Source organism: Mustela putorius, unplaced genomic scaffold (assembly GCF_011764305.1).
Source record: "Mustela putorius furo isolate JIRA1106 unplaced genomic scaffold, ASM1176430v1.1 tig00000174_pilon_pilon_pilon, whole genome shotgun sequence".
Lineage (NCBI taxonomy): Eukaryota > Metazoa > Chordata > Mammalia > Carnivora > Mustelidae > Mustela > Mustela putorius.
Window position 1 is genome coordinate 30,621,859 of NW_025421304.1, and position 26,227 is coordinate 30,648,085.

The following is a 26,227-nucleotide window of genomic DNA, read 5'->3' on the forward strand; positions in this document are numbered from 1 at the left end:
ATAAGGAAAAAAAAATCCCCTTCCTCAGATGATATTGAAAGGACCCTGTATTTCAGGGTAATAAATTTTTGGCTTCCAGCTTCTCATTCTCCACCCTTTCAAGCTCTCTGTGATACACTTGCTAGATTTTGCTGTGATAGCACTGTTTGTTGTTGGCGAGGCCAAGGTCATGAGGCCAGTCTCTGCGCAAATCAAGTGGTCCTGTGTTTGTCACAAATGTGAGTGTGTCACCTTACGATTGTGAACTGTTTTTCCTCCTTACAGGAGGTTATTGGGCCCAAATCCTCTCCAGGATAGGAAAAACAACCCTTAATACAGCCTTAATGTTGATGATTTTCCATTCATTTTTCACTCTTCAAGAGTTGAGTTTTTAGACATTTTCACCTACTCTTGGTTTTGGAGTGAAAATGCATTTTTCTGATATTATCACTTGTGTACTTGCAAGAGATTACTGCTCTGGAATATGGAGTGTTCGTACAGGAGATAATCTTGGGCAAAAAGAATTCTAGGGGCATCTCCCTGAGTCAGTGAAGCATACAAACTCACAGCATCTCGGGGTTGTGAGTTTGAGCCCCATGTTGGGTGGAGATATTAATTACACATAAAATTCTTAAAAATAAACAAGTAAATTTTAAAATAAAAAAATCTTGGGAAAAAAACAACAAAAAATGTTTTGAAAGAGAATTCTGTTCCATTATCTAAGCCAACTCAGCAAATTCTGAACTTGCAATCCCGTAATGAGATATAATGTTTCTGTGGTTGAGCGCTCAGGCTCTGAAGTCAGATGTCTGAGTTCATGTCTTCATTCTGGGACTTTCCTGTTGTGGCCCCTTGGCAGTCCTTCAGATGACTGTTATGAGGATTAGTAAGATAATACAAGTACAGTATTAGAACAGAGTCTGGCAGTTATTACTGATAATATTATGAAATTTCTCTTTTTTGTGTAAAGTTCATTACTGCCTCTAGATAGCATCACATTCCTGTTAAAGGTCATTGGATATCTCGGAGATCCAGTATTGCTAATTATCTTTAAAACTAAAGTATTGGTATGATGTAATTGCTTAGTGTTCAGAACTAGCCATTGTTGGAGCCCCCGGCTGACTCTTGGTCTCTGGCTTGTGAGTTCAAGCCCCATGTTGGGTGTAGAGATTACTTAAATAAATAAAAAAAGAAGAAAAAAAGAAGGAAGGAAGGAGGAAAGAAAGAAAAAGAAAGACTGCCCTTTTTTTTTTTTTAAGATTTTAAAAAATTTATTTATTTGACAGAGATCACAGGTAGGCGGAGAGGCAGGCAGAGAGAGAGAGTAGAGGGAGAAGCAGGCTCCCCGCCGAGCAGAGAGCCCGATGCGGGGCTCCATCCCAGGACCCTGATCATGACCCCAGCCAAAGGCAGAGGCTTTAACCCACTGAGCCACCCAGGCGCCCCAGGAAGAAAAAGAAAAGAAGGAAATTGCTATTTTATTGTGAAGTTAAGAAGTGCCTCTTCAGGGCACCTGGATGGTGCAGTCAGTTAAGCATTCAACTCTCGGTTTCGGCTCAGTTCATGATCTCAGGGTCGTGAGATGGAGCCTGCCGCTCCTGCCCCTCCCCGCTCTGCTCCTGCACTTGCTCTCTCTGTCTCTAGGAAGGAAGGAAGGCAGGCAGGGAGGCAGGCCTCTTCCAAAATAACATGTTGGTGGGAGAAGTGTTTGTAAATTTGTTCCTTAACATTCAAGAGAGAAGTTTAATGTTTCATATTATGAAGTATTGTTGCCCAAAAATAGACAAATGCAAATTAAAACTGAGAAACCATTTCCCACCTAACACATGGGCATGAATTCACAAACTTAACAACATATTCCATTGGCAAGAGTGTAGGGAAATAGATACTGCCCTAAATTGCTAATGGGAATGCAAGAAGATACAGTTTCTTTTTCTTTTTTTCTTTTTTCTTTCTTTCTTTCCTTTTATTTTATTTTATTTTATTTTATTTTGATAGAGATCACAAGTAGGCAGAGAGAGGAGTAAGCGGGCTCAATCCCAGGGCCCTGAGATCATGACCTGAGCCGAAGGCAGAGGCTTTAACCCACTGAGCCACCCAGGTGCCCCAAGATACAGTTTCTAAGGAGAGGGATGTTTGGCAGTCACTAGCAAAATTGCATGTACATCTACCCTTTGCCCGAGCATTTCTGCTGCTGGGAATCTATCCCAAAGTTACACGGACAAAAATATAAAAAGACACACGAATGAGACTGTTCATTGTGGGTCTCTTTACAATAGCAAAAAAGTAGAAACAGTCCACAGGACCCTGGTTGTAAAGAGAAATAAGGAATGTCTCTGTGTACTGTAGTGCGGTCGTTTCTGTTTTTTTAGTGGAGAAAAGCAACCTGCAGAACAATGTACGGGATGCTACTTGAATCTAAGACAGAGGGTGATATGAACATATGTAAATATATGCCTAGCACACGCATCCATAAGCATAATAAAAAACCAAAAACTAATGAAAGTGATTACTTGTGGGGGAGGGAGGGAATAGGGCAGAAAGGATAGAATTTAGATCTTTCTGAATGTAACAGGTTTCATAATTTTGACACTGGAACTCTATAAATGTTTTACATAAATAGAAAAAAAGTTGTTTTTCTTAAAAATGAGGAAGAAGAACAGGAGAGGAATTGGATTTAGCAAGTTTAGACAATTTTTAAGGTTAATTTTGCTCAAGAGCAGGAAGGAACTAGGGCAGCAGTTCCTGAGGCAATGTGGATTGGTGGTTTGTCTTAAGACAGAAGAAAGTAGTAGCCATGACAGTGTGCTTGGTCTGAGCTGGCGTGCAGCTAGAGGGGCTGGGTTTGGGTAGGAGCGCAGGGAGCTTGTTGGAGCAGGACAGAAGGTGGCATCTGTGGATGTGGATGCTTGCTGGTTGGGGGCAGATTTGGTGGCAGGACTCTGGAAGGGACCTTAATTGCTTCCATTTTCTTTTTGAAGCAAAAAGTAAGGTTATGACCTGCTTTGAGGGTAAAGATCAGGGACTTCCTTGTCATTGGAGTACAGTAGAGGAAGACATGGGAAGGATTCCTCTCAGCAGAAGCACACGGAGACCCCGGGGACACAGTATGATCTGAATTGAAGTGAGACCTAGTCAGGGAGGTGGTGTGATTTTGTTAAAGCATGTTGGGCAGCATGTGTGAGGAACAGCAAGTCAACACAAGGAAGCACGCTCAAGAACGTTATTGTTCACCTACTGAACCCTTTTCTCTCTACCGACAGGAATTACACACTACGAGGAGAATATTACACTTAGAACGTAATTTCTTAAAATGAAGTTAGTTCTATCTTCTTAGTGTTGACCCAGTCCATGGACCTCATTTTGTGATGTTGGGGAAGAGAAGGTGTTGTGACGTCAAGAGCAGAAGAGCTCCTTGACAATTCCTATGTTCTTAAAAAAAAAAAAAAAAAAAGATAGTCATCTTTCCTGGTGTTGTCTTGATTACCATGTATGTGCTGGTGACAGCTATCTTACAGACTTAGAGCTAGAGCTACATACTAGAAATTATCTTTTCCACTGGCCTCCAAATAGATGCCTTTCCAGACCGAGACGAAAGACATGGAGTGAATTCTCATTTACACGGGAGACCCGAGAAGACAAGAGGAGAAGTCCCAATAATGAGAAGCAACAGGACCGCAGGTAATGGGTAGTGAGATCAAGTCTCTCTGGAAGGGTCGGTTAATGCTCAAGTGCGCATCCTTTCATGTATGCCATCAGTGTTTGTTATGTTCTGTTTTGTCTGGTCTCATTATTGCAATCTTTGCTCTCATTTTATAGATATTATAGATACTTATTTTCTTAATGGGCCTTTGGCCATCTTCTTTTCACATGTGCCTTAATAAAAGACAAGGTTTTCTCCCACAAAGTTTTCCATCCAAAGAGTCTTCTTCAAGTCCTTGCAGAGTCTTTCACACTGTGGGGTCCTCTCCTTTTTTTTTTTTTTTTTTTTTTTTTTTAAATAAATGCTATTTAGGGAAGATGCATTAGCTTGAAATGACCTCAGTCAATACAGTGTTGGATGACTACGGAGATCACCTGACCAACCAGCTGGAAAAAGAGACCAATTTTAAGTGCATCTGGTGATTTTTCTGCGGGGTCTGACCTCACATCTTCAAGTTATAGGTGTCTTTGTCAGCAAGCCCTCCAAGGACCCATTAAAAGAGCAATCTAGAAAGTGCTATTTTAGACCCATGAATATCTTTATGAAGAACAAATGTGAAAATCAGTTTCTCTTTTGTAACTGGGGACTTGTGAGGTGGACAAGAAGTGTTTCATAATAGCATGAGATTGAAGTACAATTGGTGTGCTTCCGAGACTGTTAAGTAATTACAGAAGTCACTCTGATGATAATTAAGGCACTGAGATTGAGGACGCATTTGAAAAGTTTGAGGAAAGCCAAGTGGTGAAAAGTGAATTTCCAGAGAGCAGTGCTGGGAAGTTAATACACTACTTCAGAGGAGGTGGGTTTGTTTTTTTTTTTTTTAAGATTTTATTTATTTATTTGACAGAGATTACAAGTAAGCAAGAGAGGCAGGCAGAGAGAGAGAGAGAGGAAGGAAGCAGGCTCCCTGCTGAGCAGAGAGCCCAACATGGGGCTCTATCCCAGGATCCTGGGATCATGACCCAAGCTGAAGGCAGAGGCTTTAACCCACTGAGCCACCTAGGCGCCCCAGATGAGGCGGTTTTAAACGTGCCTTTGTAGAAGAAGTTAACTACGTTAAGTAACTAGACGTTGGACTGTTTCACTTACATCCTTAGAAATGATACAGTCAAGTTTGCCCTAAAATAACTATCTTTAAATCTCCTCATTGAGAAAGGAGGACTTTGCTTTTATCTGAGGAGTTGCCTTGTGTTTATGTATGCATGGTCCTTCAAAAAAATGTTTTTTTCAATTTTTAAGTACTCTCTATGCCCAGTGTGGGGCTCAAATTCACAACCCTGAGATCAAGAATTGCATGCTCCTCTGCGCCAGCCAGGTGCCCCCCAAAGTCCTTGGAAAATTTTTTGTCACTTCATTTTACCTGTGTTCCTGTTAAATTTTGTGTATTTGATGCTGAGGATATTTTTATAGTAGAGTTTATCACACTTAAATGTGTTTCAATAACTGATGTCAATTCTGGCCTTGTTCTATGCTTTCTGGGTGTAATCCTTCCTTGCTGCTTTCTTCTGTCCTTTGTTGGAATTTTGCCCTTCAGTACTCTTCTTTTAATTGTTTGCCTTCAAGGAGTTGCTCTTTTTGAAAACACATTCCCACACCTGTGTTTCTCGAATGGTTGGGCTCCGGAGTGAAACAGTCTCTTTTGGAGCTCCCTCACCTGGTTAAAGGAATTAGTACATGGTCGTTTTTCCTTCCCTCCATAGATTTTGTTAGTATAGTGTGTAGATTTTTTTCAGGTTATTGTTATGTTGGCTTTTTTTTTTTTTTTAAGATTTTATTTATTTATTTGACAGAGAGAGAAAGAGAGAGAGAGAGCGCACAAGCAGGCAGAGTAGCAGGCAGAGGGAGAGGGGGAAGCAGGCTCTCAGCTGAGCAAGGAGCCCGATGCAGGACTCATCCCAGGACGCTGGGATCATGACCGAAGCCCAAGGCAGCCATTTAACTGACTAAGCCACCCAGGCATCCGTATTATATTTGTTCTTTTTTTTTTTTTTTAAGATTTTATTTATTTGACAGAGATCACAAGCAGGCAGAGAGAGAGGAGGAAGCAGGCTCCCCGCTGAGCAGAGAGCCCGATGTGGGGCTTGATCCTAGGACCTGAGATCATAACCTGAGCCGAAGGCAGAGGCTTTAACCCGCTGAGCCACCCAGGCGCCCCATATTGGTTCTTTAAAATAGATTTTATTTATTTATTTGAGAGAGAGTAAGGGAAGGGGCAGAGGGAGAGGCAGAGGGAGAGAATCTCAAGCAGACTGCACAGAACCTGACATGGGGCTCAGTCTCACAACCCTGAGACCGTGACCTGAGCTGAAACCAAGAGTTGGATGCTGATGCTTAACCAGCTGGGCCACCTGGGGCGCCCTTGTTTTTTAGTATATAACTTAAGAATACTTAAAAACTTTTGTCAAAGTCCTATTTCCAGCAAATTAGAACATATATGTGTTTTAACTGGCTTCACATTTAGCACCAATCATTTGTATACCATAACTTTACCCTTTTTGAGCTCTTAATTTTGTATCATTTCTATTCCAGTTGTTTTTACAAGGAAGATCCACTGGTGCAAATATTTTGGGAACTCATGGATACTCAAAATGTCTTTGGGCGCCTGGGTGGCTCAGTGGGTTAGGCCGCTGCCTTCGGCTCGGGTCATGATCTCAGGGTCCTGGGATCGAGTCCCGCATCGGGCTCTCTGCTCGGCAGGGAGCCTGCTTCCCTCTCTCTCTCTCTGCCTGCCTCTCCATCTACTTGTGATTTCTCTCTGTCAAATAAATAAATAAAATCTTTAAAAAAAAATGTCTTTCTAGCCCCTTCCCAATAGGCCATGTTTTAGCAGGATGTACAAGTTAAAAACATAGGGTCAGTTGCTGTAGCAGAAGTCAGAATGGTAGCTTGAACAGATGGAAGTTCCTTTCTCTTCCACATCACAGTGTAAGTAAGGAGTCCAGGGCTGAGAAGTTGGCTCTGTAGTTGACGAGACCCAAGCTCTTCCTGCCTTGTTCCACTGTCATCACCTTGTGACTTGCATCTGATGGTCTATAAAAGCTGTGTTAGCTCCCTGCCTCCATGATCGCATTCTATCAACTAGGAAGAGAAGGGAGAATGGGAAGCCTGATCCTTTCCTTTAAGGGTACAGCCTGGAAATTGCACGTTACTTCTCATATCCCATTGGTCAGGAGCTGATCACAATGCCATGCTGCTGCCGTCAAGGGAGGCTGGGAAATGTAGTCCTTCACGGAGCTGCCGTGTTTCCTTAGAAGAAGGGGTGGGGGGTAAGCAGTAGTCCGCAGTACAAGGAACAGCCTTTCCTTTCTCAGCCTTCCCCTCAAAACTCTGCAAACACCATTCCCTTGCTTTTTGGCATTTAATGTTATCTTGGAAAAGAATATAGTCAGACTTTTTTTTTTTAAAACAGGTAGCCTTTTCCCCCCTCTATCAGATTGTAAAATTTCTTAATCCTTATAATACAGAAGTTTTCTTAGCAGGTATCCAGGTCACTTTTCACTGATTTTGCCTAGAATGTGATATTATATATACACATTTTTCTTAGTTCATGAAAATTCTATTCTCTTTTACCTATACATCACTTATATTTCATTAGTTCTAGTTTTGTCCATAGGAAATACCAGTTATCAGGGCACCTGGGTGGCACCCTGTGCCCCCTCCTCCTCACCCCCAAATGCTCACACATGGGCTGTCACTCTAAAAAATAAAGAGGAAAAAGACATGGCAACTAATCAGTACATCTCAGAACTCTGTCCTACCCCAGCAGTAGTGGTTACAATGCTTCTTTGCTAAATAAGACCTAACAGTCCTATCAAGGCAGAGAGACTGTTACAGGAAGAGATAGAGATGGCAGAGCAGGCTCGTCGTAGCCAGATAAATTGTAATGGGTCTAGAGCACATGGCTTGAAAGAAGTCAACCTAAGTTAATAGCGAATAGTCATGTTAACACACTAGTAGTGCCTTCAGATCATGGTTTTCTTACTGGAAAATGTGGAAAGGGAATTAAAGCAATAACCAAGATCTGGTAAAATATCAATGATCATTTTCTAAACTATCAGACTACAGGGATGCCTGGGTGGCTCAGTCTGTTACACATCCAACTCTTGGTTTTGGCTCAGGTCATGATCTTGGGCTGCTGGGATTGAGCTGAATAGAGAGTCCGCTTCCCCTCTCCCTCTGCCCCTCACCTCCACTCATGCTCTCTCTCTTGCTCTACTTTCTCTCTCAAATAATTGAATAAAAAATTCTTTTATGGGCGCCTGGGTGGCGCCTGGGTGGCCTGCTTTCAGCTCAGGTCATGATCTCAGGGTCCTGGGATCAAGTCCCACATCGGGCTCTCTGCTCAGTGAGGAGCCTGCTTCCCTCTCTCTCTCTCTCTGCCTGCCTCTCTACCTACTTGTGATCTCTCTCTCTGTCAAATAAATAAATAAAATCTTAAAAAAAATTCTTTTAAAAAATTCCTTGAAAGAGGGGTACCTGGGTGGCTCAGTCATTAAGCATCTGCCTTCGGCTCAGGTCATGATCCCAGGCTCCCAGGATCGAGCCCCACATCGGGCTCCCTGCTTGGCAGGAAGCCTGCTTCTTCCTCTCCCACTCCGTCTCTCTATGTGTCTCTCTCTGTCAAATACATAAATAAAATCTTTTAAAAAATTCTTTGAAAGTATTAGATTATGGCCATACCACCCTGAACGCACCCAATCTCATCTAAAACTATCAGAAATGTGCTCTGACTTATTAATAGGGAGCCTCTCCTTTTGATGAAATGATGAGGCAGATATTTCCACAGTAATACTTATGTACTGAGAGCTTTACAATCAATCTGATTTAAATATTTTTATACTGGGGGTCTTTGAAGAATAAGCCAGATGAGACATTAGTGGTTGGTGACTCTTGAGCTCTGGAATCCTAGCTTGTCTTCAGAAGGGTCACTTTGGTTCCCTATATAAAATGACGTGCATTGTTTTCTGCCAAGAATAAGACATCCTTATATAGGAAGATATATTTCTATCTTAGACTTTTACTTGAACTTAGTCTGCTTTCTTCTTTCTGTGGCAGCTACTCATCCTGCAGCCGCCTGTCACCACCCCGCCTGTGCTAATCTTATAAGTATGTCCCTGGACAGCACACATCTGGGATTGGCCACCTCTGCCCTTCCTGGTGGGTCCCGCCAGAATGCCACTCTGGCTCACCAAAGGCCCCAGGTGTAGTTTTCTCATAAGGAAAGCAAAGCACTTATATGCAGGGAAGAACCAGGTTGAATGGATGCTTTACTAAAACAATATTTTTAAAGGCTCCTCTGGCTTTCATGTTGTTACAATTATCATTGGTTGGTTGGTTGGTTATTCCCTGCTTTATTCCAAAAAGGACTTGTGATACCTTACAAAAGGATATGCAGTATGATAAAATTTAAATTTCTTTTTAAAAAGGGAAAAAAAAGGGGGGGGTGTGCCTGGGTGGATCAGTGGGTTAAAGCCTCTGCCTTCAGCTCAGGTCATGATTCCAGGATCCTGGGATCAAGTCCAGCATTGGACTCTCTGCTCCGCAGGGAGCCTGCTTCTTTTCCACTCTCTCTGCCTACTTGTGATCTCTCTCTGTCAAGTAAATAAATAAAATCTTAAAAAAAAAAAAAAAAAGAACCAATATGGGGCACCTGTGTGGCTCAGCGGGTTAAGCCGCTGCCTTCGGCTCAGGTCATGATCTCAGGGTCCTGGGATCGAGTCCCACATCGGGCTCTGCTCGGCAAGGAGCCTGCTTCCTCCTCTCTCTCTCTGCTTGCCTCTCTGCCTACTTGTGATTTCTCTCTGTCAAATAAATAAATAAAATCTTTTTTTTTTAAAGATTTTATTTATTTATTTGACAGAGAGAAATCACAAGTGGATGGAGAGGCAGGCAGAGAGAGAGAGGGAAGCAGGCTCTCTGCTGAGCAGAGAGCCCGATGCGGGACTCGATCCCAGGACTCTGAGATCATGACCTGAGCCGAAAGCAGTGGCTTAACCCACTGAGCCACCCAGGTGCCCATAAATAAAATCTTAAAAAAAAAAAAAAAAGGATGCCTGGGTGGCTCAGTCAGTTAAGCACCTGCCTTTTGGCTCAGGTTATGATCCCAGAGTCCTGGAATCAAGTCCCTCGTCAGGCTCCCTGCTCAATGGGGAGCCTGCTTCTCCCTCTGCCTGCTGCTCCCTTCCTCTGCTTGTATGTGCTTGCACGAGCTCTCTCTCTCTCTGACAAATAAATAAATAAATAGTCTTTTTAAAAAGATTTTATTTATTTATTTGAACAGAGATCACAAGTAGGCAGAGAGGCAGAGAGAGAGGGGGAAGCAGGCTCCCCAACGAGCAGAGAGCCTGATGCGGGGCTTGATCCCAGGACCCTGGGATCATGACCTGAGCTGGAGGCAGAGGCTTAACCCACTGAGCCACCCAGGTGCCCCAATAAATAAATTCTTTTTAAAAATAAAGAAATAACAAAAAATAGTTAAAAAGGAAAAAAATATCTGCATGGAAGGAAAATTAAAGTAGGAACTGTATAATCTATAAAATTTCACATTCAAGAAATTTCTCAGCCTTTTTGCCTTTGTGTCCTACATAGAAACCTTTCAGGGGTTGTCTAAAGATAGGTTTACATTTACTTGACCCACTGCAAAAAAGAACTGTTTCTAGTTGTGTGAAACAGAACAAGGATGAGGTCAATCCCTTAAGTGAGAATTTTCTAAGAGATATTCTACAGAACAGTAACCAATATTGCTTAAAACATTTCCAGAAGGAAAGAAAACAAAGATTTTTGACTGTAGGACTTCTCTGTCTTTCACCTGGCCAGACCTAACCACTTCCCACCAGTTTCACCACTATCACACCAGAGTCTAAACCACCATCCTCTCCCAGCCGAACTTGGCATCTGCCTCCTGCTCATCTCTCCCTGCTTCTGTCCGTGACGCTTTTCTGTCAGTTCTCACAACAGCAATCAGAGGAGCGATCTTTTACAACACAAGTCAGCTCACGCTGCTGTTCCTCAAAGTCCCCAGTGTCTTCCCATCTCCTTCAAGGTAAAGTCCTACTCTTCTCCATTGCCTGACATACGAATGCTCTCCCCGGTCCCAGCCCTCATTCCCACCCACAACCCCAGGATCTTTCTGATCTCCCCTACATCCTAGTTCTGCTCACCAAGCCTCCTGCTCTTCTTTAGACAAACCCATCAGGCTGTGACCTCAGGGCCTTTGCACTTCTCACATGCCTGTCTCCAGTATATTGGCAGAGCTTTCTCCCTTTATTTCAACTCTCAGCAAAAATGCTGTCTCATACCTCTGAGTACCCTATCTGAAGCACCCTGTTTCCTTTCATTTGCTTACTCTTACTATTTTTCTGCATGGCACTTATTTAATATGTAATATAATTTGCCTCCACCGTGAAAAATGGAGGCTCCATGAGGGCAAGAACTTAGTTTATTTTGGTCATTGCTATATCCCTAGTTCCCCAAAACATTCTTTGGCATGCGGTAGGTGTTTAATTATAACTTACTGAATGGTTGATAATACATACACTAATGTAAATTGTGAATCTTTATTTTTTTAAAGATTTATTTATTTATTTATTTATTTATTTATTTATTTGACAGAGAGAGAGAGAGACATAGAGAGGGAACACAAGCAAGGGGAGTGGGAGAGGGAGAAGCAGGCTGCCTGCTGAGCAGGGAGCCCAATGTGAGGCTCAATGCCAGGACCCTGGGATCATGACCTGACCTGAAGGCAGAGGCTTAACCCACTGAGCCACTCAGGTGCCCCTAAATTGTGAATCTTAAAGAGGGTAATATTGTATGCCACTTTTTTTAAACTGTTTGAGCACTGGACCTTTTTGAGAAAAATACCCAGTATTACCTCATGGGACATGGGAATGCCAGAATAATTTTGTGAACTCTGCCTTAATTTTCACTTGGTAAAATCAGATTCAGCCTTTTCTTTTATGTACCTTTCAGTCCAAGATCCTGTGTCTTCCCATCAGCTCATTTCCTTCAACACTCCCCACAGTCACACGGCGGGTCATGGCAGTGACCTCAGCGCCTACCAGCCAGCCTCTCCCTGACACGCCGGCGTTCACCAGACCGGAGCTTGAAACACAGTCCAGGCAAGCTGTGGTCAAGGTGACCTCAAGCCGCAGAGGGGACTCCCAGGCAGAGGTGTTCACCACTAACCCACAGACTTCACTTCAGGACGCATCTGATCAGGTAAGTACAGAAAACAAGAGGTCACCCTGGGGACTTTTGTGACACTGCGAAAGTACTTCTATTCTTTCCTTCAATTTTGGTGATGCTTCCAGAATAGCTGTGTGAGGAAGGGGCCCAGTTCACTCTCTACCTCTGAGCAGAACCGTACCTCAGAGGACCTGACGGACCAGCGTTTGCCCCAGTGAGAAGCAAGCAGTGAGCGAGTCTTTGGCAATAGTCCACGGTGGATTCCATACCCCCTCGGGATTTTAATGTCTTATTTTTATTTAATGCTCTTTAATTTAGTACTTCAGATGGGGAGGAAGTTTTGTCTACCTGCCCCAATTTTCTGGCACTGGCAAACACTTCTGGACTGTTCTTCCACTCACCAACCCCGCTCTCCTCTCCTTTGTTCCCTTTCCCCCACAAACTTCAAAAAAACCAAAGCTACTTTGATCATGTTGACTGAAGAAAATCATCCTGCCTCTCCTTCCCTATCATTTTTAAAAATATTATTTATTTATTTATTTGACAGAGATCACAAGTAGGCCGAGAAGCAGGCAGAGAGAGAGAGGGAAGCAGGTTCCCCGCTGAGCAGAGAGCCCGATATGGGACTCGATCCCAGGACCCTGGGATCATGACCCAAGTGGAAGGCAGAGGCTTTAACCCACTGAGCCACCCAGGCGCCCCCTATCATTTTTTTTTTTTTTTAAACACAGGCCTTACTTACATGCCATCTAACATTTCCTTGCTCAAAGATAATCCTGTTTATGCTGGATCTGCTTCCAGCGGGAATTGGAACTAGATGTTCATCATTGTTTCAGTTAGTACTATGTCTCCTGGCAGAAAAACTCAACCCAGTAGCTTACACACAGAGTGCTTTGTTTTCCTTAAACAGAGAGAAGTCTGAAGTGTAGAGCACCCAAAAAGGCCGACAAATAAATTATGAGAAAATTAAGAGAATTTATCAGTGTTGCTGAATACCAGATCAATATCAATAAAGCTAATTGTACTTTTACATAGCAGTAGCAATTAGTTAGAAAATTAGAATTTAAAAAAAAAAAAAGCTAGAATAGCAGGGGCTCCTGGGTGGCTCAGTCACTTAAGACTCTGATTCTTTTTTTGTTTTGTTTTGTTTTAAAGATTTTATTTATTTACTTGACAGAGAGAGATCAGAAGTAGGCAGAGAGGCAGGCAGAGAGAGAGAGGAGGAAGCAGGCTCCCTGCTGAGCAGAGAGCCCGATGCGGGACTCGATCCCAGGACCCTGAGATCATGACCTGAGCCAAAGGCAACGGCTTAACCCACTGAGCCACCCAGGCACCCTGTTTTGTTTTTTTTAAGCCTCTGATTCTTGATTTTGGCTCACACTCGGGCAGCGGGGGAGGCCACTTTGGAATTCCCCCCTCTTCCCTGCCCCTCTTCTGCTCCTTACATAGGGTTGCTCTCTTATAAAATAAATTTAATTAATTAATTAAATGAATAAAATAAATAAAATTAAATAGAAAGTACCTGGGAGTAAATCTATCCAAAGATGGGCAAAACCTCTATGGAGAGTTTCATATAGAGCTTTATTAAGAGCCATTAAAGAAAGGCGAAGTGAGCAGTGAGATCTATCGTGCTTCAGCCCAGCTCTGCAACATCACATAAACCGTCCTCAGTGTCCTTCCTGGCGGTAGGTAGAATGGCATTAAATATGACCTGACCTCCCCTGGATAGCATGCAGTTTCATGGCCCCTGGGTCTCACTCATACTTTTATTCCTGCTTATTTACACGTTGGTCCCCAAGTATGGAACCGCAACTGGGTGGTCCTCAATTCTAAGATCACTCTGTAATTGATCTAACTTCCTGCAAACCCTGTGAATTAAAAATAACCCTGTGCACCTGTATGGCTTACAAGGGCTGTATCATGGCTGACTTCATGGACTCTAACTCCTGAGCCCAGCTGCACAGAGTAGGCATTTAATAAAGATTTACTGAACATTGGCTGAACCAAGCTGCAGTGGGCTGTTCTCTAGAAATGGCAGCAAGTAGCTGGTATAAACAGAGATTATCTCAGGGTGGGACTTCTGGTTCGAAAGCAGTAGACTTTAAAGAGTGGTTATTGTATGACCTTGGTATCTATTCCTCTATGAGAGAGGTAAAAATTCTATCCATTTGCAGAAAAGCTTCTGAAAGGAATAACTGTTACGGGGAGCCTGTGATTCATGGAGTTTGTCATTTTAACTCTTGTTAAAACAGTGTCTCAAACTACTAACGTACGGTCATTTTCTATGAATAATTCTGGCAAAATCCTTCATCCCCAACAGGTCTATACAAGAAAGCAGGGAAAATGAGCAAAGTGATTTATGGTCTGCAAACTCACAGCAAAGTACAGACAGCTTGTGAGATGCTCCAGAAACTGATAGCCTTTCTCCCAGGAATTTCTAAGTCAGCTCAGGTAAGCTCAGCTCAGGTAAGCATAGGGTGATGGGGAGGAAACGAGATAGGAGAAAGGGGGAAGCAAAACAGAGACAAAGTAATAAAACAGAAAATACAAAATCTGGAGATGGTGCCCTGTGCAGAATTTCACCTTATGAACTATGAACTATTTCTTAGAGACTCGATATATTTAGCCAGAGTATTTATACTTTTAACTCTGAAGATGGTGAATAAATAAGTCAGTAGTGAGCTTCTCGGGTATGCTGTGCTTCTTTTGTTCATTTATCAGGTTACTGCCTTTCTGATACATTTGTTAGACATCACGGGGGCCAGAAACAGATCCACTCGTTGGCCAAGATAGAGCAGTTCAGCTCTGAAACAGACAATCGGCCTTCAGTGCACTGTGACATTTGCATCTGTGGCTGCCACAGTTATTCTTAGGAATTATTCGTGCCCGGCTCTGCTCCCTACACATAAGTAAATTAAGGGACTAGGATCGCTGGGCATTTCCATTTTTTCTTTTCCATGCCTTTTACTTTCAGATATTCTGCAATAAACCTATAAATGTAATCTGTGTTTATTTGGGCTTCTTCTTTTTTTCTTTTTCTTTTTCTTTTTTTTTTTTTTTTGAGAGAGACAGAAAGAGAATAGGTGTGTGGGCCAGGGGCTGGGGGTCAGAGGGAGAGAGAGAGAACCTTAAGCAGCCTCCAGGCCCAGTGCAGAGCCCTGACATGGGAGCTCATTCTTAGGAATCTGCGACTGTGACCTGCACCAAAATCAAGTCAGGCACTTAACCGACTGAGCCACCCAGGTGCCCATATTTGGGCTTCTTAATTATGGTAATAATTTGTTATTAAAAAATCTGAAAAGCATATAGAATTATAAAGCCAATGCCCTCACCATCTTTGTCCCTCTTGCTAATCCCATTCTCTAAATGTAGTCGCTGTTACCGGATTATTATTAATTTGTCACGCAGAGCCTGCCAGACTTTTCCTATGCGTGGACAAGTTCGTCATTTTAACAACGAGGTTAAAGTATACACATGTTTCAGCCTCTTGATTTTTTTTTTTTTTTTTTTTTTTTTTTACTTAATGCTGTGTCATGGATTTCTTTGTGTCATACACATAAATGAACCACTCATTCTTCATGTGCATTTGGACATTTTTCATTTGTCCACCGTCAGAAACAGCACACCCATGAACATCCATGTCCTCACATCACCGATTACTTATGCACATGTTCCTGGGGAACAGAGTGCCCGAGATAGAAGCCGGGTCTTTTGCATTTTCAATAGATGACAGAATGGTCTCAAAAGGCAACTTTCTGGGGCACCTGAGTGGCTTAGTTCGTTGGGTGTCTGACTCTTGATTTTGGCTCAGGTCATGATCTCGGGGTCATGGGATGGAGGCCTGCTGAGCATGGAGCCTGCTTGGGATTCTCTCTCTCCCTCTGCGCTTCCCACCCCATGTGCCCTCTCCCTCAAATAAATAAGTAAATAGGCACTGTTTTACATCCCTACCAACCATTGCCCATGCTCTCCCAATTTCAAAGGCAAGAAAAGAAAGAAAAGGAGGAGGGAACATGTTACTGATTACTGAGGACATTGAACATCATCATATGCATTGATTGACATTGTGTCAGTCAGTCACCTCTCAGTTGCTGCTTTGTGTCCTTTGTCCATTTTCCCTCCAATGGGTTGTCATTTCTTTCTCACGTGTCGGTAAGAGAGCTTTATTGACTATTGGCGTTGACCTTTTGTTATTTGTGTTGCAAATATTTTGTGCCCGGCTCTTATTTTTCATTTTCTCTACTGGATCTTTTTTTTTTTTTTTTAATGCAGAAGTTCTTAATAAATGTTACTTTGAAAACAAAAACATTTCAAAACCAAAATAGTCATAGCTACAGTGGCTAGTCTGTCAGTCTGCTTATCTTCTTACTTGTTTGGCGTGAGAACAACCTACCAAAAGGAGAATTGGGGTTTTCTGGTTCGTTTAGATTTTTTCCTGCTTTCTATGATAAGTTGGTCTCGAAGGCTTTTGAGGCCCGAGTTTCAAGGGACAGTCTCCTCATGCTCCGGCCAGGACTGCCCTTCCTTTTTTTTTTTTAGCTTAGTTTCGTGAATTAGCTGTGTGATCTACTTACCGCTCCGGGAGGGTTCTGTCAGTTCCTGAACATAACATGAAATACGAATCCTCCCTGTAGGTAATATGTAATGTATTTTCTTCTCGTGCCAGGTTGTAATAGTGCTTTTTTTTTTATAAAAATGTGTTTGAAATGCATAGAGAACATTGAACTCCTGATGAGAAGAGCACAAATAAATTCAAAACAGACAGAAACAGCTCAGGAGTGTGCGTTTGCTTCCTTAAACTCCCAGGTCAGTGTCCTCAGTCCACTTGGTGACCCGAATAGGCAGTTACCAGGGAGCGCATATGAGAGCAACAGCAGTCTGGGCTTCGAAAACCCCGTGACTGTCTGCCTCATTCACTCCCTCGACGATGTCGTGGAAGCTGGTGAAGCCAGTCTGCAAAGATCCAAGAATGACATTGAGCAGGTAGGTGCAGGAGATGCTCGCGTTGATCTCATTTTAGAAACTTTTTAATCGTCGGGGCGCCTGGGTGACTCAGTGGGTTTAAACCTCTGCTTCAGTTCAGGTCATGATCTCAGGGTTCTAGGATCAAGCTGCACATCGGACTCTCTGCTCTGTGGGGAGCCTGCTTCCTCCTCTCTCTCTGCCCGCCTCTCTGCCTACTTGTGATCTCTGTCTATCAAATAAATTTTTAAAATCTTAAAAAAAAAAAAAAAGGAAAAGAAACTTTTAAATCATGAGGCCCCTACGTGGCACAGTCGGTTAAGTGTCCAACTCTTGATTGATTTTGGCTCAGGTCATGATCTCAGGGTTGTGAGATTGAGCCCAGTGTCAGGCTCTGTGTACGGTGCAGAGTCTGCCTAAGACTCTTTCTCCCTCTGCTTCTCTCTGTCACTCCCTCTCTTTAAAAAAGGTCCAGGGCAGCTTATATCATGGGACGAAGAAATATGTCTTTGGGTGGCCCTCTTAGTTGATACAAAGGATGTTGAGTCTTTAGCCCAACTGGAAGTACTTTCCTTGTCCAAGAATGTCACCTTTCCTTATGTCACCATCAAGATCTTTATTCCCTGTCCAGCCCTTCCAAAACCATTATCCACTGAGGTTACTCAGGTCACATAGTGATTGCTTCTAAATGCAGGTAGAAAATATGCTGCAAATGGCCTTACTGGCCCTTGGAAAGATCCAAGAAGTATTTCTACAGCAGAACCGGGTTTCTCTGCTACTCTGATGCTGAGCAGGTAACAGAGGAGGAGGGGGGAGAGGTTTCTTTTAGGTTTTTGTTCCTTAGGAAACACAGAGAAATTTATTTCCCTTTAATTTCTCCTTCCTTAGCCAAAACATGTCAACATGGCCTTTGAGCTCCTACAGTCTCTGGTCCCCAGCACCTGTGAGGTTAGTCTTTCCATCAGCCTCAGCTTTGCAAGAGCTCTTGAACAGACACCCGGGAGTCAATGTCCAAGTGAGTGTGAAATTGATTCTGATCCGATCGGAAATGGGATTGATGGCTGCAGGCATTGAATGCCCCACGAAGGGTGTACACTGGGAAATGTAAGCTCACCAGACCACACAAAAGAAGGCTGGGTGCCCTGGATCTCTGTTTCACAGTGGTAGGAATAGAGGCTGCTTCTTCTTTTTTTTTTTTTTTTTTTTAAGATTTTATTTTTTACTTTTAAGTGAGAGAGAGCACACAAGCTGAGGGAAGGGGCAGAGGGAGACGCAGACTCTCTGCCAAACAGTGGTCCCGATGCAGGACTCAGTCCCAGGACTCTGGGATCAGGACCTGAGCCGAAGGCAGACGCTTAACTAACAGAGCCACCCGGGCACCCGGGAATGGAGGCCTCTTAAAAATGATCCATGGTAGAAGTTGGGAGCATTGATCAGACTTCGGGATTTGACAGTTTCTGTGTTAGGGTTTGAATTGATCTACGTACAGGGCGCCTGGGTGGCTCAGTGGGTTAAGCCTCTGCCTTCGGCTTAGGTCATGATCTCAGGGTCCTGGGATTGAGTCCCACATCGGGCTGTCTGCTGGGCTAGAAGCCTGCTTCCCCCTCTCTCTCTGCCTGCCTCTCTGCCTACCTGTGATCTCTCTCTGTCAAATAAATAAATAAAATCTTAAAAAAAAAAAAAGTTTGAATTGGTGCATATACAAAGCTGGGAATACCTGGGTAAGTGTGGACTCAGTATATCAGCTTAGCCGCATCAGTACATTGTATTTCTTTCAGCGCTTACCTGAAAAACAGAAATAAGATTGGTGCCTTATCCAGGAGAGCAGAATACTTACTTCCTAGTAATCATGAATCCTCCAGGTATAAAGGTGTAAGAAAGTAATAATAATAATTCTGAGGGTCCCAATTAAATGACTCATCTTCAATTAATTCTTCCCATATGGTGCTCTAATGAGCAATATTTCACTTGAGATATTAGCAAGGGGAAAAATCCCAACATTTACTTTAACTTTGGACACCTGACACCTTATTACTTATAGGGGTGTTATTTCTAAAGATTTTCTGAAGATTTCAGCAACGGATGAAACCGAGTTCTCTTATCTCTAGTAACAGGACTAGCTTTCAATCCCTTCAGGGATTTTGATGACGAGAACATTGTTGGAAGCATCAGGAGTGTGTTGCTAAGCTCTAATCATAAATTGTTCCAAGTTGATGACTTAACGGAAGATATCGAGGTCTGACATGATTATTAGGGAATGAAATAGAAGGGAGTAGGAATTCTTGGAGAACAGGATGGAAGAAAGTCATTTGAGATTCGCGGCAGCCCCGTTGTTTGATCATTCCCGTGTCCAATGAGGAGCGTCTGCAGGGACGCTACTTTTCCATTAGGAGAAGGTGTTCCGACCTGAGATTGTTCCTGTCCCTTCACGCCTGGCTCTTTGTTACCTATTAATACTCAGGGAGGAAGACTTAAGAAGTTACATTCCATTGTCACTAGAAAGGAGACTGAAAGATGTCAGTGGATGGACCATCATGAACTTGAAGATTGATTTGCTGTGGAGAAATGTTAGCATGGAAATCCATCGCACCAGCCTCAGTGTGAGCTCAGATCATTTTATTATTGTAGTGAACATCACTTTCCTGGAGAAATCCCTGATCGTATGCACAGAACCTGGAAGTCGCCTTTTAATGACTTTACCTGGGGTTCCAGTAACAGCTGAACCACACCCACTTTGACCTTAACGTCTCCTTTCCAAAGACTCAGGTGTGGCAAAAAGGTAAAGCCCCAATCAGAAACTTACTTTTTTTTTTTTTTTAAGATTTTATTTATTTATTTGACAGAGATCACAAGTAGGCAGAGAGAGAGAGAGGAAGGGAAGCAGGCTCCCTGAATGTGGGGCTCAATCCCAGGACCCTGGGATCATTACCTGAGCTGAAGGCAGAGGCTTTGACCCACTGAGCCACCCAGGCGCCCCAGAAACTTATTCTGAAATCTTTGAAATGCATTTTCTTCTTCCTTTTTTTTTTTTTTTTTTACTTTTTATCTTGAGATAACTGTGGGTTCTCATGCAATTGTGAAAAATTAAACAGATCTGTATCTCACCCATTTTCTCCTACTGGTGACATCCTACTTAACTGCGGCACAATATCCTCACCAGGAAATGACACTGATACAATGTATTGACCTCACTGGGATTCACCAGTGTTACATGCACTCATGTATATGTGTTTATTAGTTCTATGGAATTGCATCACATGTGTAAATACACATGACCATGAAATGCATTTTTTAAAAAGATGAATTGTGGAATGGATCGAGATCTATAGGTGATCGGGGCGCCTGGGTGGCTCAGTGGGTTAAGCCGCTGCCTTCGGCTCAGGTCATGATCTCGGGGTGCTGGGATTGAGTCCCGCATCGGGCACTCTGCTCAGCGGGGAGCCTGCTTCCTCCTCTCTCTCTACCTGCCTCTCTGCCTACTTGTGATCTCTGTCTGTCAAATAGATAAATAAAATCTTTAAAAAAAGAGAGAGAGATCTATAGGTGATAAAGCAAAATTTAGTATATATATATATTTTAATTCTACTTCTTTAAGCAGTCTTCACACCCCATGTGGGGCTCAAACTCATGACCCCAAGATCAAGAGTCACATGGTCTTCTGACGGAGTTAGCCAGGTGCCCCAAATTCAGTAAAATGTTAATTATAGAATCTGTTCGGGGATTATTTGGCTGTTCACTGTGTAATAGTCCACTTTCTGCATGGTTGAAAATTTCCATCATGTTGAGAATAAAACCCCAGCACAGTGGGTTATGTCTATATTTCAACCTTTATTTCTAATCTTAGGTTTGGGTAAGGACAGAGGTGTCTCAGTAGGTCTTGGTGTAATACCAGACGGACTACTTTGTGGCTTAGAATAGTTAAGAATTTCTGCAATACGTAAATAGGACCTGGATATACTTGACCGAGAAACACAGTCATCAGATATCGACTTTAAATGTAGTACTGGGGAGTCAGGATGGGGTCACGGGGAGATGGGCCCGAAGGAGAGCATGTAATGTGATGAGCACTGGGTGTTATTTAAGACTGATGCATCACTGAACTCTACCTCCGAAACTCGGGATACACTATATGTTAATTTAAAAAAAAAATTAAAGCTACAGGGAAGTCTTAAGAGCTAAGCCTTCGCATTTAAAAAATAGTGGGATGGGGGGAGTCATCGGAATGGATAAAGCATGTCTCCTTCTGTTATGGTCTGCCCGGGCTGAGCAAGCTGCCCCTGGCTCTCATGTCGGCCTCACTGACACAGGACTCACCGCTGCTAGGCTCTGTCCGCGCTACCAGCGGGCTCTCTCCGCATCCGGAGCACACGCTCCCATCTCCCGTGCCCGTCTTGACAGTATCATAGTTGGAGCTGGAGGGGATCTTAGACAACCTCTGGTCCAGAGTCCTTGTCTGAAAAGTGAGAAAGCTGGGGAGATTGTGGGACTCGCCATAGCCCTTCCCAGCCACCTGGTGACAGAGCCGGACCTGGAATCAGGGCTCTTTCCGGCAACCTGTCTGGCTCTTTCCATCATTGCTTCGTTTGGGGGCTTCTTTTGCTCACTAGGTCTTGTAGCTACTCATTGTGATGGATGACGATTTCATTTTTCTAAAATTTATAAAATCTGACCCCTTAGACAAATCTTCATTCGTCAAAAAAAATACAGTTTCTTATTGGAACAGGAGTGATGCAGAGCCCCAGGTTGCATCACCGGTCATTATTTTGAAAATCATTTGTGGGGCGCCTGCGTGGCACAGTCAGGTAAGCGTCCGACCCTTGGTTTCAGCTCCGATCATGAGGTCAGGGTCATGGGATCCAGCTGTGCACAGCATGGATTCTTCCTGAGAATCTCTCTCCCTCTGCCCCTCTGCTCATAGTGCACTCATGCACACGCTCTCTCTCTCTCAGACGTTAAGAAAACAAAATCACTTGTTAATTCCAGGCTTAATCATTTCCCTATTTATAAAATAATGATAATACATCCTTCATAAGGAAAGTTCTCATGGTACTTTTGTCCCATTTAAAAGGCAACTAAGCACCGTTCTTGGCTCTCAGCTGAGGAATCTACAGGGGTGCTGAGCCCAGAGAGCCTGCGGCACGGGACCTGCCCCTACCACGTGATGGCCCCATGGAATGACAGCAGGGAGGGCGCCCCGCAGACACCCGCCCGGCTCTCGGTGGTGACGGCCCTCACGCGGGGTTATTTCTGGGACGGCCACAACAGCATGTGGAAGAGCCGTGGCTGCCACGTAAGAAGCCACGCCACTTGCTCTTTCTCTACCGCCTGCGCTGGCATGAAATGCAGAACAACTCTTACCTTGTTTGGGGGGGAGGGAGCCTAGAAAGAAAAATCAGCAGAAGGGAAATAAGTCAGCCTGGGAAAACGGAAAGGGAATGTGTGTAGCGGGCCAGGACAGTGTGACTCTTTGGAGCTGGCTTATGCCCCATATGTGTAATTTCTTTCCTAAACTCAGTCCAGGGTGAATCTGACAGTTCTAGATACAGTAAGTAATATGCATAAGTTCTACCAGTATTAAATAGTGGAGGGTAAAAGGAAAACTTCTTGCTTAATAAAAGAGAACTTTTAGGGGTGCCTGGGTGACTCAGTTAAGCGTCTGCCTTCAGTTCAGGTCATGATCCTAGGGTTCTGGGATCAAGCCCCATATCCGGCTCCCTGTTCAGCAGGGGGCTTCTTTCTCTCCTGCTTCCCCTGCTTATGCTTTTTCTCTGGCAAATAAAATCTTCAAAAAATAAAAATTGAAAAAAAAAAAAAAGAACTTTTATAAAAATAAGCTAGCAGAGACACCTGGGTGGCTCAGTCAGTTAAGCATCTGCCTTCAGCTCAGGTCATGATCCTGGGGTCCTGGGATCAAGCCCCACATTAGGCTCCCTGCTCAGTAGGGAGTCTGCTTTTTCCACTCCCCCTCTGCTCACTCTGCTGGTGCTCTCTCTCTCTCTCTCTTGCCCTCTCTGTCAAATGAATAAGTTAAATCTTTTTTTTTTTTAAATGCTAGCAGATTCTTGTACATTCCAGGCTAGGTGGGGACTTTCTTTCTTTCTTTTTTTTTTTAATATTTTATTTATTTATTTGACAGAGATCACAAGTAGGCAGAGAGGCAGGCAGAGAGAGAGAGAGGGAAGCAGGCTCCCCGCTGAGCAGAGAGCCCGATGTGGGGCTCGATCCCAGGACCCTAGGATCATGACCCGAGCGAAAGGCAGAGGCTTCAATCCACTGAGCCACCCAGGTTCCCCTAGGCAGGGACTTTCCACATGGTTACCTAATTCCAAGTGTGCACCCACTTTAAAATGGCACCCTGTGGGGCGCCTGGGTCAAAAATGGCACTCTGCCTTTTCACACTGGTGAATTTGTGCGATCCCATCTGATTGAGGTCCTGGTTCAGTTGCACAAAGACTGTGGTGCAAGGTTCTGGAAATCATGAGGCTGTTTGTAAAAGAGCTGAGAGGGGTCATTCACGTGGGAACAGAGGGAAAGAGGATGCTCTGGAAGGCACTGACACCATTCATGGCCTCAGCAGAGATTTCTGGAAGATCTAGAGATTTCTAACAAATCCTCTACCTGGGGGCCTGCTCAATGGCAGATTCTGTTGTAGTCAAGGAGGGTGGGACCTGAGCTTCTGCCTTTCGAACAGGTTCCGAGGTGATGTCAGTGCTCCGGGTTGCGGAGACGGCACTTTGAATAGCAAGACTCACCCAGCAGTGACCCCACTACTCACAAAAAGCACCAGGGGGTTTCCTGCCTCCCTGAAGGCCTGTACAGCGTTTGGACACCATGCAAGGAACAGAGCTGCCGAAGTCCTCCCAGGGCAAGAGATAGACCCGGCACCTAGAGCTTGACCTTGTGGCATGGAAAACAGTCAGTCACACTGACACACGAGTGTTGTTGGGCATGCTTTGGGTCTCTGTGTAAATGGTACCATTTGTACCATCCTTCTTTAACTTTTTTTTTTTTAAGATTTTATTTATTTCACAGGGAGAGAGAGCACAAGCAAGAGGAGTGGGAGAGGGAGAAGCAGACTCCCTGCTGAGCAGGAAGCCCGATGCAGGGCTCAATTCCAGGACCCTGGGATCATGACCTGAGCCGAAGGCAGACGCTTAACCTACTGAGCCACTCAGGTGTCCCCTTTAATTTGTATTTTTCACTCAGCATTTATGCACAATGCTATTATCTAGCTCTGGCTCCTTCATTTTCACTGCTAGAGAATATCCCATCAGTAGAGAGTAGTAGCCCTCTGCTTTGTTTGTATGTTCTGCGGTTACTGGCCATACACAGGTCGTTTCCGATTCTTTGGTTATGAACAGCAACGACGGAAGCATTCTTTCTCACGTCTCCTTGTGCGCATGTGCAGACTTGCCCTGGGGTCTGTGTTCACTCCTGGAATGGCCGGAGTCCGAGGCTGCCAGATCGTTCTCCACGCTGCTTTCTCCAGCCTCTGCCACCACCAGCAGTGAATACGCAGCCCAGACAGTTTTCCCTCTCAGAACTGCCTAGGTTTGTGTTTTATGATTGTCCCTTCCTTAGCACTCTGTTCAGTGAGAATCAGTGTCTTGATTCTATTTACAGGTTAGGCCACAGAGCACGGTTTTGAGGACGCAGTGTCTCTGTAACCGCCTTGCCTACTTGGGCAGCGACTTCTTCATTGTGCCCTGGGCCATGAACATTAAGGACACGACCAAGCTCTTCCTTCGCGTGACCAACAACCCTGCTGGGGTGTCTTTGCTGGCCAGCCTTTTCGGATTCTATATACTCACGTGTGTGTGGGCTTGGAGAAAGGATCAAGCAGACATGCAGAAGGTGAGAGATTGATTCTAGAAGCTTTGCCACAGTGTCTTGAGTGTGCTGAACAAGATGAAAAAAACCCTTGACCAGAAGAGGCTGGTAGCATGGTATTTGGTGTCGTAGAAATTCAGGGGGGACTTTGATTTTTTTTTTAATTTTTTATTTTTTATAAACATATATTTTTATCCCCAGGGGTACAGGTCTGTGAATCGCCAGGTTTACACACTTCACAGCACCAGGGGGGACTTTTCTTAAGTTTCTCTTCAGGTCTCCTGTCTGCTTTTTTTTCTTCTTTTCCTTTAGTGGAGGTTGAACCCTCCTGTGATTTGTTTAGTTTAGGAATCACCCAGAGCATCTAGAGAACATAACCAAAATCGAATGCAAGTTTGTCTCACTTTGTACACTGGATATGAAAGTTACATGGAAGTGAAATGAGAATTTCATGTAACTGCGATAGATAAGAAACCTGTAAGGAATCTCTTTTTCTTTTTTTTAAAGATTTTATTTATTTATTTGACAGACAGAGATCACAAGTAGGCAGAGAGATAGACAGAGAGAGGAGAGGGAAGCAGGCTCCCTGCTGAGCAGAGAGCCCGACGCGGGGCTCGATCCCAGGACCCTGAGATCATGACCTGATCCGAAGGCAGAGGCTTAACCCACTGAGCCACCCAGGCGCCCCAGGAATCTCTTTTTTGAATAACAACAAAAAATCCCTTGATGACAGCTGCTGCCTCTTTTTTTTTTTAAAGATTTATTTATTTATTTTAGAAAGAGCAAGCGCACAGGGGAAAGGACAGAGGGAGAATGAAACATAAGCAGACTCTGTGCTGAGTACAGAGCCTTTTGCGGGCCTCAGTCTCACAGTCCTGAGATCACAACCTGAGCTGAAATCCGGTGTCAGATGCTCAACCGACTGAGCCACCCCCGCGCCCTGATGACAGCCTCTTCTTAGCATCCATTGCATGCGTCCTTTATTCATATGTTTTCTTACCCTTCAAATTCTAGAATACATGCCATCCATTTCTTTGTTGCTATGGGTGAAGAGTTGCCAGTGTTTGTAAATAAAAACATAGGACACCCAGTTAAATTTGAATTTCATATAGTAAGTGCATTTTTAGTGTAAGTGTGCTCCGCAGTGATTCATCGTTTATCAGAGATTCACACTTAAGTAAGTGTCCTCCAGGTTGTGTGATAACCCTCTCTGCAGGGGAGGGAGATGGAAAGATTTTGAAGCCCAAGACCTGATTGGGGATTCTGTGACTATTTCATTTTCGAGGCATAAAGCTGGGTCTTCCAGCCTTCACCGCTGTTCCGTCCCTTGGGTCTGCTTGTTTACCTCCCACTCGCAAGTCCCCCTTGCTCTCCATCGGGTTGTCGAAGCTGGACTGCTCATCCTCCTGCTTCTCAGGCCAAGATCCTTCTTGGTCCTGCTTTCCCTGCAGGTGAAGGTCACTGTCCTAGCCGATAATGGCCCCAGCTCTCGGTTTCACTGCCTGCTTCAGGTCTCCACTGGCTATCAAAGAAGGGCTGCCGCAACAGCTAAGGTTAATGAAATGAGTG

The 26,227-nt window shown here is 43.9% G+C and overlaps 1 protein-coding gene across 1 annotated transcript in view; it reads left to right on the plus strand.

Moving 5' to 3' along the window:
- PKD1L3 (polycystin 1 like 3, transient receptor potential channel interacting) overlaps positions 1-26,227 on the plus strand; it is a 57,623-nt gene that overhangs the window by 4,709 nt on the left and 26,687 nt on the right. The window contains 14 exon segments of the mRNA XM_045076517.1: positions 3,553-3,660; positions 8,738-8,883; positions 11,651-11,899; positions 11,992-12,070; positions 14,187-14,317; positions 16,673-16,849; positions 17,523-17,594; positions 17,673-17,847; positions 18,937-19,064; positions 19,375-19,523; positions 19,525-19,607; positions 21,925-22,118; positions 24,452-24,682; positions 26,110-26,211. Coding sequence (XP_044932452.1) covers positions 3,553-3,660; positions 8,738-8,883; positions 11,651-11,899; positions 11,992-12,070; positions 14,187-14,317; positions 16,673-16,849; positions 17,523-17,594; positions 17,673-17,847; positions 18,937-19,064; positions 19,375-19,523; positions 19,525-19,607; positions 21,925-22,118; positions 24,452-24,682; positions 26,110-26,211 — 2,024 coding nt within the window.